Raw genomic sequence first — 16382 nt, forward strand, 5'->3', positions numbered from 1 at the left:
AAATGAATAGCCATTTGCAACTGTGGGCTACTTTTTCATTGTTGCCCGAGACACTTTTATGGCACAGTCCGACCCTGGATCTGCTGTACACCAGGGAGCTCCTACTGAATGTACCATATATAACAGAGCTGAGTCTTTCAGCCAGCTATAATTCTAATGTCAGAGTAAATGTGATGCAAGTATTTATTTGTTTATGGTTCAATTACAAAATGTAGAACTTTTACAAAAAAAAACACATCTTAAAAAGGTAAAATATTTACAATGACATTCATTATTTAAAAAAAAAAAGAAAGTTATCACAACACACCTTGAATATCTTCTAGTTGTTAAAGCTAAGAAGCTCTTTTTCAATATGCTTACACAGGCTAACCAATTCGAAAATCAAGGGCTCATGCATACCTTGCATCATGCGGGCCCATTAAAGTTCCAAACAGTCCTTAAAATCGATGTTTACAAATTTCATCATTTTATGGCCAATTAAGTCATGGTCCGTCCATGTTTGGCATTCCAGGGCAGCGCCATGGTCTTGTTGGACTTTGAGTTCCGGCGTGGTAGTAGTGACTATGACTAAATTTTAACAGTGTGTGAATTGTGTTTTCATGCAGACGTGAATGCACCAATGCATTTTACCCATAGAGAACCCTGCAAAGGTTCAATGTGACGCCCCCTGCCCCCTCCCCCTCCTCCTCCACTGACTGTGTGGTCCTCAAAATGTTTGAACAAATATAGTCCTAGATTGGGACTTGCGTGCCCTATCCCTTATTGCTAAAAATATGCCAGGTTTGCTTTAGTAACCTGTAGAAGATTTAGTGCCCTCTACACAGAAGAAAATGCTGAACTGAAGATTCAAAGTAAGTAAAGCTGCTGGAGCCTACAATTCTCCAAGGTTCTTCCTGACAATGAAGCTCTGTCTGGTGACTGTGGTGACCCGAGTGGGACGAAGAACTGTGCTCACTCTCATTAACATTGCAGGACCAGACTTGCGGCAGCCTCTGACTTTGTGCCCTCAAGAAAGCTTTGCATGCAGGCATACTGAACGGAGCCCTACAATGATGAGGCATAAGCACATACGGTTGAGCAATTGGTGGATTCAGCTGAGCAGAGGGAGAAGGGTGACAACTGGTGGCAATTTGGAGCCCTGAGCTCCGGCTAGAGGGATGGTTTGCGTTGCGGTCATGATTAGCGCAAGCCTGGCCCTGACGTCAGCGGTGGTGGGTCATGCCTTTTACCTTAAGCACCAGTTCTATCCCACGGTGGTGTGCCTCACAAAGTCCAGCCCTAGTATGGCAAAAGAAAAGGGGAACAAAAGAACACTTTTTTGGTATGTTTTTATTGTTTGGGAGTAAAAGAAAAAATAAGAACTGGATTAAAAGCTCTTCTGCGTTCACTGTCCTCAGTGAGACCCTTCGACCCCCAGGAGGGCACAAAAGCCCTGGCCCCCATTGCACCTCCATCTACAGCAACCTCCAAAAAGATGGCTGCCGCAGATTTACCTGACCTCACAGGCACACAAACAGCCGCAAATGAGTCATGCGATTGTCTACAACTTGCTTTAATGCCATTGGATCATCCAAGCCAGAAGGCGAATGTCACGATGCCCGCTCCTGGGGAGCCGGCTCAGGCCCTGTGTCCCCGAAAGCGGACATCACTTCCCCGGGGAAGGTCCCAGCAACCCCTTATAGGGGCCCTTTGGACAGCGTCCTGGCACCTATGGCGCCAGGCTCATAGAAAACGTCAGTCCTGGCGCCATAGGCGCCAGGCTCATTATGAAAGTGTTTGGGTGCACTTACCTGATGCAGACCATGCTGCAGAACCCCGGCCTCCTTGAGGCCTGAAAGGAACTACTTTACCTGTGGGACTCATTTACCACCCGGGCGTGGTCAGGGAAGGATACATACCTGATTGGAGGAAGGACACATTCTAGGAACTTCTTCCAAGGCTATTTAAACCACACCCGATCAGCCACACGTGCTTCGCGTTGTTCTGCATCTAGCAGCTGGACGCTCACCGTGTCTGCTCCTGCATCTTGACTTCTGCCACACCTGCCAGCATCCTGAATCACCTGCAAAGGAAGGGAACAAGAGAACAGAAGAAGGAAAAGGCCTCACCTGCTAAATCTGCATCCCACAGACATTTCGCCGACAATCCTGAAAAGGAAGACATTTATTTTTAAAAGCACATCGCATCGATCGCTGCAGCGCCGCATTGTACTCACCTTTACAGGGCGCCTCCATGTTCAGCAACGACCATCCGGATTCGCAGTCGCGCCCCCGCGCCTAGGGAGAAAAAGACAAGAACAAAGGTGAGAGAAAGAAGGGAAAAGGGAAGCTAAAACTCCATGTCAAGACTTACCTGTTGGGTCATTCCCTTTTCATTTCGGGTCCGTGCCGCATCCAGGCTTTTCGGACCCCGGCCCCTAAGGGGAAAACGACATCAGCGTTAATGAGTGAATGAAAAGACATTACCAAAACACTCATTAAAGACTTACCTGATTTCCACAAGGATTTCACCGCTCACCTCGGGTCGGTGCCTGTTCCCCGGCATTCCGTACCCCGGCCCCTATGGGGAAATAGACACTAGCATTAGAACATTAATGCATGGACACAAGGGGAACCACTTATAGAAAAACTTACCTGGAAGCCAAGCAAGTTTGGTTCTCACCCATCCGAAAATCCAGTGACGTAACTGGATACCAACACGCCCCTGCATCGGAAGCAGGATGGAGAGCTCGTCCTTCCAGACCCTAAGGTGAGACGCTACGGGGAAGCACAGAAGGGTTTTGAGGAGGGTGAGAGGGGTAAGTGTGGGAGGCCGATTGCATTACCCCACAGACAGTTAACCCCCTATTCTCACCTACAGAAGGATACAGATCTGGGGCCCGGTCCAGTCCGTCTTCTGAACCCTGCGCATCACCTTAGACGAGGTCACAGCAGCGCGAACCAGGCCAGCGCCCCCGTGGGAGTCAGGTGAGCGTTACAGCGAAGCCGGCTGTCCCCAAAGGCCGAACCACAAGGCCACTTAGCCTCTCTGCAGCTGTCTCTGCTGCTCGCTGTGCTGGCAGCTGAATACCATGCCCCTGCCTACTCCTAGTGGAGTCTCCACGAGAGGTAAGCTCCATGTATAACTGTACTTATGGTGCTTTTGCAGCATTGAGGAATGGCCTAGCTAAAGCGTTTTGTCCTAGACACTTCCCAGTACCATGTCCAAAACCATTCCTCCCTTCCACTCCTGCTTTACACCTGCTGGCATGCTCCCAGTCCTATTCTCCCTGCCTAACCAACACTCAGAACCCACCACCTCCTCTGCCACGACCTGATGCACTAAATTAAATCATCCCAGGCACGAGCGGTAACTTACCGTTGGTCTACACAATCGTGGATTCCCCATGGAAACACTGGCCACTGCCCGCAATGGTTACTCGCCAACGCCAACTTGTACTGCCCCTAACGGCAAATGCAAGAAATCCTCCAACATACGCATCCATAACCTACAAGCCCTCTAACAATCAGACTAGGACGATTATCCAAGTACACTCCATTCACCAAAGCTATACCATGTACCCATCTAGGTGTATAGTCCAAAATTACACCAGTGTAAAACACAGGAAATGTGCACGTAAAACCGTAGGCCACCAGCCCAAGCCAGCAACGACAAAATATGCAGGCCCTCACTCAGCCCAGAGGGCCATTCGAATATCTCCACCCCGCCATCTATCACCACCGGCCCTCAGACAACTATGCACCACACTCCAGTTTCTACTGCCTCCAGAAACTCCAAACTGGGCAGCAGAACACTCATGGCGCCCCTGCACTACTGCCCAGCTCCGATCTCAACCAGAATTGCCCACCTCCGGACCAGAACCTGTACTCTCCATCTACAATCTCCCACCAACACAGGTAAAGCCTCAATCTGCATGGTCACCCAGAACACCTTGCCTTATGTCACTAAATCCACAATAGCTACCGTCCTCACCACACAACATACTCAGACCTCGCCCGCTATCAACAAGACATCCTCCTCAAAGAAATCCACATTTGCAAGCCCTCAACCTACTGCGATTGCCAACCCCCAGCTCCTCCATGTAGCCCTTATTAATGCCCAATCACTCACCGCTCATGCCTTGGACATAAACAACCTCAACCTCCCGAAATTAGATTTCCTAGCAATATCCTAGCAATATCTGAAACTTGGCTCCATCCTGCCTCGGCCCTGCCCTCTCCTTGGCCCTACCACAGTGATTCAGCATACTCAGACAGGACAGAACCAAAGCTAGAGTTTGAGATGTTGCACTCATCTACAGAGACTCCCTTAAATCAGACCTATCAAGTTCCCCAGCATCTAACACTATGAACTACTTTCACTTAAACTCACCTCCTTCCTCTGATTCCATCACCATTCACATTACCTTCAGACAACCAGGCCCCCCCATGTCCTTTGAAGAAGCATTCCTCCACTCAATTGGTAATAACATCACACCCGCGGCCAGAGTCATAGTCTTAGGAGACCTCAACCTAGGCCTCCACGGCCCTTTAGACACAGCTGTGATAGCCCTAGCCAAGACTCTTACAGACCTAGGCTTTTACTTAGAGAATTAGAGACCCCGTCTTCACCATCAAGAACCATCATCAAGGATGAAACCTGGTGCATCAGCATCCAAAACACTATGCTAGCAAAAATAACCTCTCTACAGGAAAAAAATCACCAAGAAACAAACAGTATCCAGTCAAAATCTTGAAAAAAAAAAAGTCGAATGACAATAATCTTGAAAAATAAATCTCGAAAAAAAAAGTCGAATTCCCTCTTTTTTAATTATATATTTATTTTGGGGTCCGGGAATAAAAAAATGGATAAAAAAAACCAAAAAAAAACCTCATTAAAAAAAATGCAACTTTTTTTTTCGAGATTTTTTTTTCGAGATTTTGACATTCGACTTTTTTTCATTCAACCTTTTCACTATAAACCGAAACAAACATCTGCTAGCCTTCCTAAATTGCCCTCCTACACTAGGACAAGCACAACACCCCAGCCTTCAAATTCAGAAATGTGACAGAATTAGGGACAGCAAATATGCTCAAATCCCTAAAGCCTTCTAGATGTAAATGGGACGTATGTCCTGCCTCAACCACCAAAGAATGCTCTACAACAGTCGTCCCGTTCATGACCATATACATCAACGCATCCTTCTCATCCAACCAACCCCCAAACAGTCTAAAAGAATCTTGGGCACTCCCGCTGCTAAAAAAAAACCTCCCTAGACCGCCTTTGTCCCAACAACTATCACCCTATCACCATAGTACCTTTTCTCCTCAAGATACTAGATGGGCAGCTTAAATCCAAATACAGTACTTTCTCGAAGCTAATCACATCTTATGGATGCGCCAATCCAGTTTCCGCCTGGCCACTGTACTCAATCAAGCTCTATTGGACTTAAAAAAAAGCAACTTGACACCTTCAAAGATGAAGGCAACCCCACGCTCTTTCTTCTTCTAGACCTATCGGCTGTCTTCGACCTGGTTGACCATAGCGCATTATGCCATCATCTCACAACTGCAGCCAACTTCTCAGTTGAAGCTGCCTCATGGATAGATTCCTTCCTGTCCAACTGCTCCATGAGACTGACACAGCAAGTGCCCCCTCTATCCTGTTACCCTGTGGTGTCCCCCAAGGCTCCTGTGTCTCCCCTTCACTGTACAATATCTTCACCAAACCTTTGTTTGACCTGCTAGACTCCATTGGCATCTCCTACACTAACTATGCCGATGACACCCATATCCTCCTCCCCTTATCTGGATTCTACCTGGGCGATACACTCACCATCAACAAAGTCTATGCAACCATCCAAACCTGGATGGCGGACAACCACCTATGCCTAAACGACGATAACGATTCTCCTAGTGGACTCCCCGGCAATGCTCAAGAAACTCAGTAGCAAATTGACCGCATTTAATATAGAGGGTTGCCAGATTCCAGTCTCCTCAACGGTAAAAACCGTAGGTGTTCACCTGGATGCCACTCTCCCTTTCACCAAACAAGTAAACGCAATTGCATTCTCTGCGGCGTACACATCTAAACTAATTAACGCTGCTAGACACTTCCTCTCCCCCTCAAGCTGCCTGACCATCGCCAGAGCAATCATCGGAGCAAGATTTGACTATTGTAATGTCCTCTTTGCTGGAACTTCATAATTAAACTTGGATAGATTATAAGTAATCCAAAACAATGCTCTCCGTGCAGCCTTGAACATCGCCAAAAGAGACCATATTTCAGGCATGAGAAAAAAGTGCACTCGCTAGCCAGGATAATCTTTAAAACATCATCCATCACTCACATATCCAACACTGCCCCCCAATACCTATCGTGGAAGATTGAAACATCCACTTCAACCAGACCAGTAAGATCAACCCATGCAAACCGCCTAACAATGCCAATATTGAAAAAGCTAAAAGGCGCAGGGTCGAGTTTCCCCTCAATGGTAGCCAAACATTGGGACTCCCTCCCTCGCAAACTCAGAGCAGAAACTGCCTACTGGCCCTTCCGGAAAGCCCTAAAAACTTGGCCGTTTTCCTAATGTGACCCTATGGCCCTATGGCTCACTAGTCTCAAACTAAAGACAAGTAGAAACCTTCTTGCCGCAGCATCTGTAGCATTCTGTATGTTGATGGCCGGATGTCCCTCTACTGTTTGTTTCTGCTAATTAAGTGTAACTGGTTGCAACAGTGCCCTGATGCCCTTGGGCTTGGGCTCTTAGCAAATGTAATAAATAAATAAATAAGGAAACTATCCAAAATGCACTAGCAGCTGACTAGCTTTTGAGACTCTCTCAAGATACCAAGCGACATGAACCAAACTACAACTATTGTGCCTGCACTCTGAGGAGTGCCCTTCAGAGTGTCTTCACTAGAGCCCTCCTGTAGCCTCCTGACACCAGTTTTGCAACTTCCTCAGACTGGACTGGTCTTTCAAGTCTTTAGTTGCTGACAGCTACTTGCTATTCCTTGAAGAACCATCTCCTTCCAAACCTTGAGAACTGATATGTCTGACTATAATCGGAGAGAACCTTATTACGGCTTCAGTCAAAAACACCAGGACATCACCAACTGCAAGATACTGCACCATTTGCCACTACTTGCAGAGAAGCCCTTCCATTCTAACATTGCAGCATCAGGGCCATATTTCGTTCGGTCAATCACATCTGCACCCATCTCCACAACCTTGTTTTAAGGGAAAACTTACCAAGAGATTGTCCCAGTGGTTTCCTCGGAGCTCCCACTGAGAACAGCGGCTTAACCGAGCCTCTGCAAACCTTAAGTGACACTGACCCAGCTGTTCCCCTTAAATGTTATAGTAGGAGCTAATAAAAGCTTCCACTCAAAGACTTGGGACGTTACTTACCTTTTACGTAGATATGTACCTTCCTGAAACAGAAAATATAGAACCTAAAATATACATCTGGTATGTACATTTTTTCAAATAATTAATTTGTTACCCTCTATTTTTACCCATACTGCTAACCTCCAGAGAGGTTTTTCTCTGTTGCTCAACCACGGCTACCACCAAGTGAGTTAATTCTAGCGTTGGTTACACCTGTTGTGCCCATATCAGTGGTCCTACATTTGTTCTTCAAGGCAATCTCCTGACACCAAGCCAAGATCATATTTTGCTGACTCAAATCTATTGGTCTGTGTGCAATATCTGATGCATCAAATGCACTTTGGCACCCCAGTGCTGGTAGTGCCCTAGGTGGCTGCCTCTTTTGGCTTTGCCCTAGAATTATTCAGGTTTACCCTATGCACTTGCAGCTATGACAGCTGTAATAGTTTGAGAAATGGTGTAATGGGTGAACTCACTTAACCGCTTGAAATCGTGTCATCTTGGGAGGTTATTAACAGTCAACGTCTGATTCGATCATGCATTATATTCATCATCCTCATGGCATATGCTGCAGGAGCGGCTTCCGGGCGCTGATATGGATCTCGTGTTTAGCCCTAATCTTTTTTTTTCTTTTTACCCTGCACGTGGCAGGGCTTCATAAAATGGAGTGAAACTCTTTAATGTTCCTCTCCACGGTAGTCCTAATCTTTTTTTGAATTTGTGGTGAGGTACAGCTAATACGCTCCATCCAAGTAGCACTGGCAGTTCCATGTCCAGGCTCATGAAGCTCACTTTTTGTTAATCCAACAGGACGCCATAACACAACTAATCTCTGGGGCATAACGATGGGACCATAAACAAGGGTCAAAGTTCACAAATAAAAGTAGTGGAATTACGTTCTCTTCTGCCCCACCCCTTCAATCCCCTCTCCCAACCGACCCCATATTTTTCCTCCCACCAAATCCCAAACCTGGGTCCAGACTTTCCTCCACTCCAGCCCCCACCATTGTGCTTTACAACTGTACTATCAAGACTTTAATTAACACATTGAAAGAAAATGCCTCTTAAACGACCACCCTTACTTTCAGTCATGGTCCTCCAGAGCATCTAGCTTTATGCACCCTCCCCTTTCTAATTACCAACTATTCATACCTTTGAAGAAGCCATGCCATGGACTGTAGATACCTACACACATAGCTGCGCCTCCAGCAAATTCATATTAACCATGCTTAAATGCAAAAGACAAATCCTAATCCCTGCCCCAACAGGGCTATGTGGCGGTTTGGGAATGGGCGTTTTGCTCTAAGCGGGCTATTGAAATAAACACGAGCGAGCCAGCAACTGCTAGATTGCTCAGCAAGATTTAACAGTGCATTCCCAACAAGACCCAGATTCGAATCCCCAGCGGTGGACAGCAAATAACAAAGGTGTCCTTGACCCGTCATCCATTAACAGTGCTGCAAGTAGTGAAAAGTAAAGGAACCATGGCTGTTTTTTCCAAGAAAAGTAGAAGAACGTTGTATCCTTTAGTTCCCACCCACTTCAACCTCTGTATCTCCTACATATTCCGAGTACTAGCTCCTACTTCTGCAGAGAAAAGAAAGAATTATACACCATGCTGCTCCAAAATGCAAGCCAACTGATCTTGGCCTCCACTGCTGCCTCAGACCCACTCTCTTGCTACCTGAGTGGTACCTAGACCACGCTGTCAGGTGACGCTTATTTATCCTTTTGCTTTGGGCTAAAAAAGACCTACTGCAACTACCAAAAACCTTTCACTCTGTTCTCTACAGCGGACCATATCCACCACAAGCCGTCACTCTGGACCATCTAGCGCTGTTGCAATGTCAAGCACCATTTCTTCATTGCATTGATCCACGTATGATTACGCTCCCAGTCTTTAGCACACGGTCAATCAGGTGGCTCAGAATGGAGGTATGATCTGTCGGTGTGCAACCGCATTCCGAGCTAGCATATTGGCATGATGTACCTCTCGCTGCTGGCCCATGACTCACTTACCTGTATAGGTCCATATTACTGTAAATGCAAGCAGACGTCCACAGCCAAACGATAATGATGTGTTATTATATAGCACTTACGCTTAAGCGCTTCATATAGAAAAAATATACATACAATATCACCCAACCTGTGTTGGTACTCATTTATCAACCTCAGGAGGATGAAAGGGTGAGTTGACCTTGCTGGGAGTCTAACCTGCAACCTGAAGATCACACACACATTGCAGTAGCCAGCACTCTACTCACTGAGCTATCTTACCGGCTATAGCTATCAGAAAAGCAGACACTCTAGAAACCAAGAGCCACATGATGCTGGCCAAAGCCCATGAGCCTCAATCTAAAAAAAAAAGAAAAAAAAAGTGTTTTTCTTTTTTTTTAGGGGTAGCAAGGGAGACCACCTTTAAACGACGTCCATGTGTTGGCACCCTCTATGCGTTCAAATTGCTATAATGCATCTGAAAAACAGCCGTCCACCAATGAGATTAGTGATTATTCCATTTGCAGCCATTGGAAAAAACACACAGCATCTTTCTCAAAGATAGATACGTTTCCTACCCAAAGGTTTGAAGTGCATTAATGTTGCGTTCAATATTTAGGTGCAATTCTGGACTTCTGTAAATTAAGTCCTTTATCTGTGTCATTTCATGGTAGATGCAGCCAGACAGATAAAGCTGAACATGACCAGAGGATTGCAAATAGTTACACCTATTCGGGCACTGGTGGCTGCATTAGGGTCCAAGTTATACAAGACATTGCATAAAAGTCGTGTAGCTCTGGGACGATGCAACTGTCAACATGTGGTCACAAGGCGGAATACTGGCCCAGTGTCACCCTTTTTTTCCTATTCCCTAAAAAAACAAAACCTGCCATCTCTGGGCCCAGTAAGTGATCCCAGATTACTCCATCACCATATCCAGCATCATTGAAATTTCAAGTAGAATGTTGGTCATAACAATAGACCTCTGCTAAGTGTGGCTAATGCCTAAACAGAAGGCCACCTGTAGGTCAAACTGTAGATCTGTGGTTCTCGTACTGGCAGGCAAATTGAGGGCTACTTACTGAATTCTGAGAAGTGAAGCCTGAATTACCTGGAAAGGAGGAGGCATCAGTTCCTTCTTCTACCGCTGAGCTCAGAAATACGTCCAATGAGTCCTGGTCGTTGATATCGAATGTTTCTATCTGTTCCAACATGTCGATGTTCACTTCCATTGATGAGACGCTATCCAGGGGAGCTAGGGGAGACAAAAGTATGGATGAGATGTCTTCCAAGAGATCCAGAGGGAAGAAGAACGTGGGGCAGATGCATTGAGGAAGCACGCAGAGAAGCAGAAGTGGGAAAGTGAAGAGATGCTTAAGACGCTGTGTCTGAGCTCCCAAAACATTCCCGAACTAGCAACCGAGAGACATAAATGTGCAACTGCATCTTCTGTTTGTTATCTAACCTGAGTTCAGATGAGATAAGATGCATAGCTAACAAACGTAGACAATGCAGAAACTTGAAGAGCAAAGTAATAAATGTCCACACTTAGAGATGCAAAAATAGTAACACCCTATTAATGAAATGCCACTAAGGGTTCGGAGGTGGAAGAGGAGCAAAGGTCTGTTTTGGATGATTAGCCTATGGGGAAATGCCAGAAAATAACAACATCCTGCACACCACTTGTTCCAGTGCCAATGAACAGTTCGAACTGTGTCCTCAGCAGAGCGGCTAGAGACAACCACTGCTCAAGGTGAGGGTAAACGTGGGTGGAATTTTAGTGGCTGTGTGTAAAATGAAAACGTTGACTCTTGTTTTTTGATCTTAGGAATTTGCGCTGTCCTCATGACTCAAACCGCAGTTGCGCAGATCGCACTCCTGGTTCTACGCCACTGCGCCAGATAAGCAGATGAGAACCGGCAAGCATTTTAAGATGAAATATCACACTTTGGGACTGCATATTCCAAGGAAAGCATTTTTCTTGGTTCTTCTAATTTAACACATGCACACCTTTTAACATTTTCAAAACACTATTCGAAGAAAATATCCTCTCTTGTTTTTTGTGTGTGTTGATTTTATGAATTGCAAATGCCATTCGCTCTGTACAATTTGCATGGTATGCAAAGCCAATTGAATTACATTTTCATATTTCACCTGGATATGCTAATTTCCGGTGACGTCACCTCCCACTTTTATTGTTAGGACTTGACCCGTGGAGACACCAACACTGCTTCTGCTGCTCTCCCTTAAACAACTCATGTTGAAGAACCAGGAAATTCCTCCCTCCCCTATTTACTTTAGCTCATGTGCAAAATCTGAGTGTAGCGAGGAGTAGCATTTAATGCCTCATGCTGCTGTGCGCCATTCCAGTGGACTACTTTGCAACCCAAAGTTTCTATTCAAATGAAATCTGCCTTTTGCTTTTTTCTTGTTTTAGCAAAGAAAGATGCAGTGTCTCTTTGTGTGTTTTTTTGCTGGGTGGGTGGGGATCAAACATTGGGTGTTAGGAGTTATGTGAAATCACACTACTGGTTGATGGGCCGGTGCACCAGCAATGCGTTCCAGGATTTCAGACACTTTGGGTCAGTACTAGTTCAGCTTCACCTTCCAAATGACCAAGGAGATGGCACTTGCGCTCGAGGAAATGAAGTGAGAGAAGACACCCTTATTATGGAAGCATTCGTCAGTTGCACCATTACATGGCTCTTGGCTTTTTCAGGGAGACTTTTGACCTCTTAGAGGCCTGCTGCTTGACACTAACACAGGAAATCCCTGCTTATAAAGCGCAAACCTACACCAGCTAGAGCATCATGGCGCTAAAGGCAGGACTGAAAAATAGAAGCAAAGAAAGACGGGGAGAAGAATCGGGCAGAAAACGGGGGAGCTAATATCTGAAATGATTACAGAGGACACACATGCCCTACAGCCATCCATGTACTTGCGGGAGCTGCAGCATCGAAATGCTAATTTTCAAAATAGTCAAAGGATTATGCCTTATAAGATTAACATACAACATCCAGACTCTGACACGAGCCACAACTGAAGTCACAGATATATCCCAAACTATTTAAAGATATTGGGAAACGTAAAGACACCCACATTATATTACGTATCAACGTCCAAATAGAGCTAGTACCACAGCAACTGATGAAACTGGGGATTCACCTACAAACAGTGGCGGCTTGTGAGCTGCATAAGTGGTGGGCTGTTAATGTGTGCAAGCAAAGGCAGTGAGCTGACTCCATCAAGGTGCTGGGATTCTCCTCCAGGAATGATGGGAATGCTGCATTTTGCAATTTCTTTTTTTTCGGGAAAAGATTGTATATAAAGCCACTAGGATTACAGGCAGCTTTCTAAAAATAAACGCACAACAAATTGCAATACTTCCGATAGCAGGTCGGTCTCCACCTGTACACCAGAGAATTTTGTAGCAGCAAATTATGGATGAGCCTACCAGGAAATTCCTCCAACTTCTTACAATAGATGGATGCATACTTGTGCCATATCACAGAAGCAAACATTGATGCAGTGTTAAACAGCTACCATCCTACCACCCTTGCAATACATTCCACTTGTATATTCTTATACCAGTGTCAAATACTGTGCCAGGGCCATGCAGTAGGTGATTATTTCAGTATCATACACATGCAAATTGCTGAAATACTAAATACTAATTCTCTTTGATGCATCAGCACAACTGACATTTACATCATCTCACAAGGATCATGCTCTTATCAAAGGCTCCACTAGAATCTCACCCAAAACTGCCATTTTACATTGTCGATGTTTATATTGCTATTAGTTCATACTGAGAAGCCGCTTAATCAATGGGGGCCAATTAATATATGTGGACATCTACAATTGGTGATGCTAGAGGATATGAAGTCACACCAAAGGCATACCAACCCAGCATCTTTCAGATACTAATGTTGAGCTTACTCTTGGGGATACATTCACTTGATTGGCATTAAACCATGTTTTTCTTCTGCCACACAGTAAGTAGTAAAGTGCACAGAAGGTTATTCATGAGGAGAAAATTACGGAAAGTTAACAAACGTCTTCCAAATTCACCCACCTAACATCACTTCTTTAGCATTTAGATCTATTTTTAAATATAATAGAGAGCCCTCTATTTTTTAAGAATTATACAAAGTGATGTTCTGGAACCTTAGCGTTTAACTCATATAATGTGTAAGGTCTGCAATGTACTTGATGTTTTATGTTACGCCTTTGTAAACACAGGACAAGTAGCAGAATGCAAACTGATTATCCCAACAGCTTACATGTGAGGGGGCACTTCAGATCTCCACATTCTCCTTTGACTTTAATTACAACCCACTCAAACATCCTGTGATAAAGTAACACAGTTCAAGGTTATTTGATTGGCACTGTATGTGAATATTAGACATAAACCTTCAGAATATCCCAACTCGCCTGTCCCTTGTCTGTCAGCTGTGGCCTATTTGAGCCCCATGCCATGAGCTGTACGGAAAATGATGGGCATGTTGGCCTTGGTCATCGTGTGATCGAGTTGGGTCTTATAAAGGAAATGTAGAGCAGAGATGGTGGATACGGCTCCTTAACATGTCATGCTATTTGGCTAGGAGCACCGCTTAAGCAAAAGAAAGGCATACAACAGCTGGAGGAAAGCAAACCACAGGACACAGGCAAAGGGACACAATTAAACACAAGGAAGGAGGGGCTTCAGTGTGAATTATCAACCAGTACATCATGTATTAGAAGGAGAGCAGAAGTGACAACGTTGCTGAAAGCACATTACTCCATGCAAAACTATAACGTGTAAAACACATTACTGGCAGGATGAAGCACAGCAAGTGTAAAAAAAATGAAAGCCTGGGCGGCAGTGTGAAAGATCAGGAGAAGTGCACAGCAGGAAACAGGCATGTGGCACCTACAGCGTTATGCAGCTGTCAATGCGAGTCATAATGTACCTATGTAGCAAATATTGTGCCCCCCTCCTCTGCAGTGAAAATAAATGCTGGCTCCGCCTGCATGCCCAGCAATGCAATGGACTGATTTCATCCAAACATTCTCTTTGGAAGAAGAAATGGCTCCTAGTCTTACCATCGAAAAAAAGTATTGGCAACATCTAATGAGACGTTTGAGGTCTGCATTCATGATTACTGAATGAGCATGGCATGTCATCATTAAGCAAGCACTTGAGGAGAAATAAATATTGCATGCAGGTCAATGTAGTGTTGTAGCTTAACTGCTGGCTCAGCCTGACTTCTTAGGTATGGGCCTCATTACAAGTTTGCCGGTCCAGTAACTACGGTCAGACTTGGCGGGCGGATCGGCACCCGCGAGCAGAGCATGTCAGATGCACCGGCACCATTCTGAATGGTGCCGGTGCAACCAACCTCCTCATTCCCCAAATGGGAATGGGGTGTAAAAGTTTCTGGCCTCTGGCAATGGGGAAATACAGGGTCCACCAGGTTTGTAATGGCCCTGTATTTCCCCATTGCCAGGGGCCGGAAAAATTACCAGGTTTGGCGGCGCATTTATATTTTCTTCTAGAAAGCAAACATAAAGGTAATTGTAAGATAATAAAAGCACATGACACAAAATGACCTTTCCAAACGTTATATGGGCGCGCACCCAAGTGGACCAAGTGGCTGGCTGTTTGGCCGGCGACTCTGTGCTCTGCTGTTTACAGCCGCTCCAGTGTGTGCCGTCGGCGTGAGGAAGACGCCGATTATCGTATTTGTGGAAACCTGTGCCTTTAACGGAGCCCGCAAGCCCCGCCCCCAACTCCCGACAGCCTACATCAGGTCCCGTGCCTGCGCACCCGCGCGCGCACCCAAGTGGACCAAGTGGCTGGCTGTTTGGCTGTTCGGCTGGCTGCGGCAGTACTGCGGTGTGTTGTCTTTATTCTTTTTTATTAATTTTTTTCTTCCATCTGGTTAATAGGGGAGCCGCTACTTTGTGGCTTCAAGTGTAAATATGAGGAAACTTAAAATACCGTAGATACGTAAAGAAGCGGGCGCTGATTTTTTTCAGCAGTGAGCACAAGACGAGGTAGTCTTGCCCGTGCTGCTGCCCTACCTTTGCCTGAAGTTAACGATGAGGAGGTTGAATTGTTGCAGTGTGCACATGAGTGCTCCCTGTTGGGTAAACAGAATGGGGAGATCATAGACTCCTCTCAGCCATTATTTGGGGATGAGGAGATATCTAATATTATGGGTGATAAAACCAAGGCTTTGGGTCCTGGCATTGACTCTGAGCTCAGATACCTGATAAGGACAACGGTTTTCCTAGTGATTTTAACTATGATGATTTGCTGGATTTATCTAATCAATTACCAAGCCATGCTCTCAAATCCGCTACAAATATGCCTGATACATTGGCATCTGATTTCTCTATGATGATGAGTCTCTTTAACCGGCTCATACTTGCTGAATTGCGGAATCAAACGAAATCTATTGGGGATTTAGTCTCTGAAATTTCTTTGCTCCCAGGTAAATTATCTGATTCATTGAGTAAAATTATGACGATAAGGCTGGATGACAATCTCAGGCCGAATGCTGTTAGCTCTGGTCCTATAAAGTCTCTCTCTGTTCAGCCAGTAGATGAGATTATTGTTATACCTGCTACTCAGGATTCTGCTGTGGGGATCGGCATGGGTAGTACCAAGTCCAATTCCGCGGATAAAGCTCAATCTGAGCAGGTGGGGAATGCTCCCGGACAGATAGAGGAGCGGGGTATAAATGATTCCAAACTCTCTAAAAGACAGGGGAAAAAGTTGGCCAAATTGAAGAAAAAAAATAATAATGGTCATAAGCAAGGAGGGCAGATGAAGTCTTCTAGAAAATTCCTCAGAGATCTCACTTACGATGAGGTTGTTGAAGTACAACTAGTCGGTATAGAGAAAAAATTGCAAAGTAATAAGTCTGTAGGAATGAAAGACCAACCTTTAAAAAAAAGCAGAGGTATTGATCAATTCACACAGAGTTCCTATTCTGAAGGGGACAATCCACTTTGTGATATTTTGAAAA

The 16382-nt window shown here is 45.2% G+C and overlaps 1 protein-coding gene across 4 annotated transcripts in view; it reads right to left on the reverse strand.

The window, feature by feature from the left end:
• Window positions 1-16382, reverse strand: part of LOC138491336 (dysbindin domain-containing protein 2-like) — a 554316-nt gene that overhangs the window by 240082 nt on the left and 297852 nt on the right. For all 4 annotated transcript variants that reach the window (XM_069617813.1, XM_069617810.1, XM_069617811.1 and 1 more), the window contains exon 3: window positions 10478-10621. In XM_069617813.1, coding sequence (XP_069473914.1) covers window positions 10478-10621 — 144 coding nt within the window. The remainder of the gene's footprint in view (window positions 1-10477; window positions 10622-16382) is intronic.

Source organism: Ambystoma mexicanum, chromosome 10 (genome assembly GCF_040938575.1).
Source record: "Ambystoma mexicanum isolate Mex_15411 chromosome 10, UKY_AmexF1_1, whole genome shotgun sequence".
Taxonomy (NCBI): Eukaryota; Metazoa; Chordata; class Amphibia; order Caudata; family Ambystomatidae; genus Ambystoma; species Ambystoma mexicanum.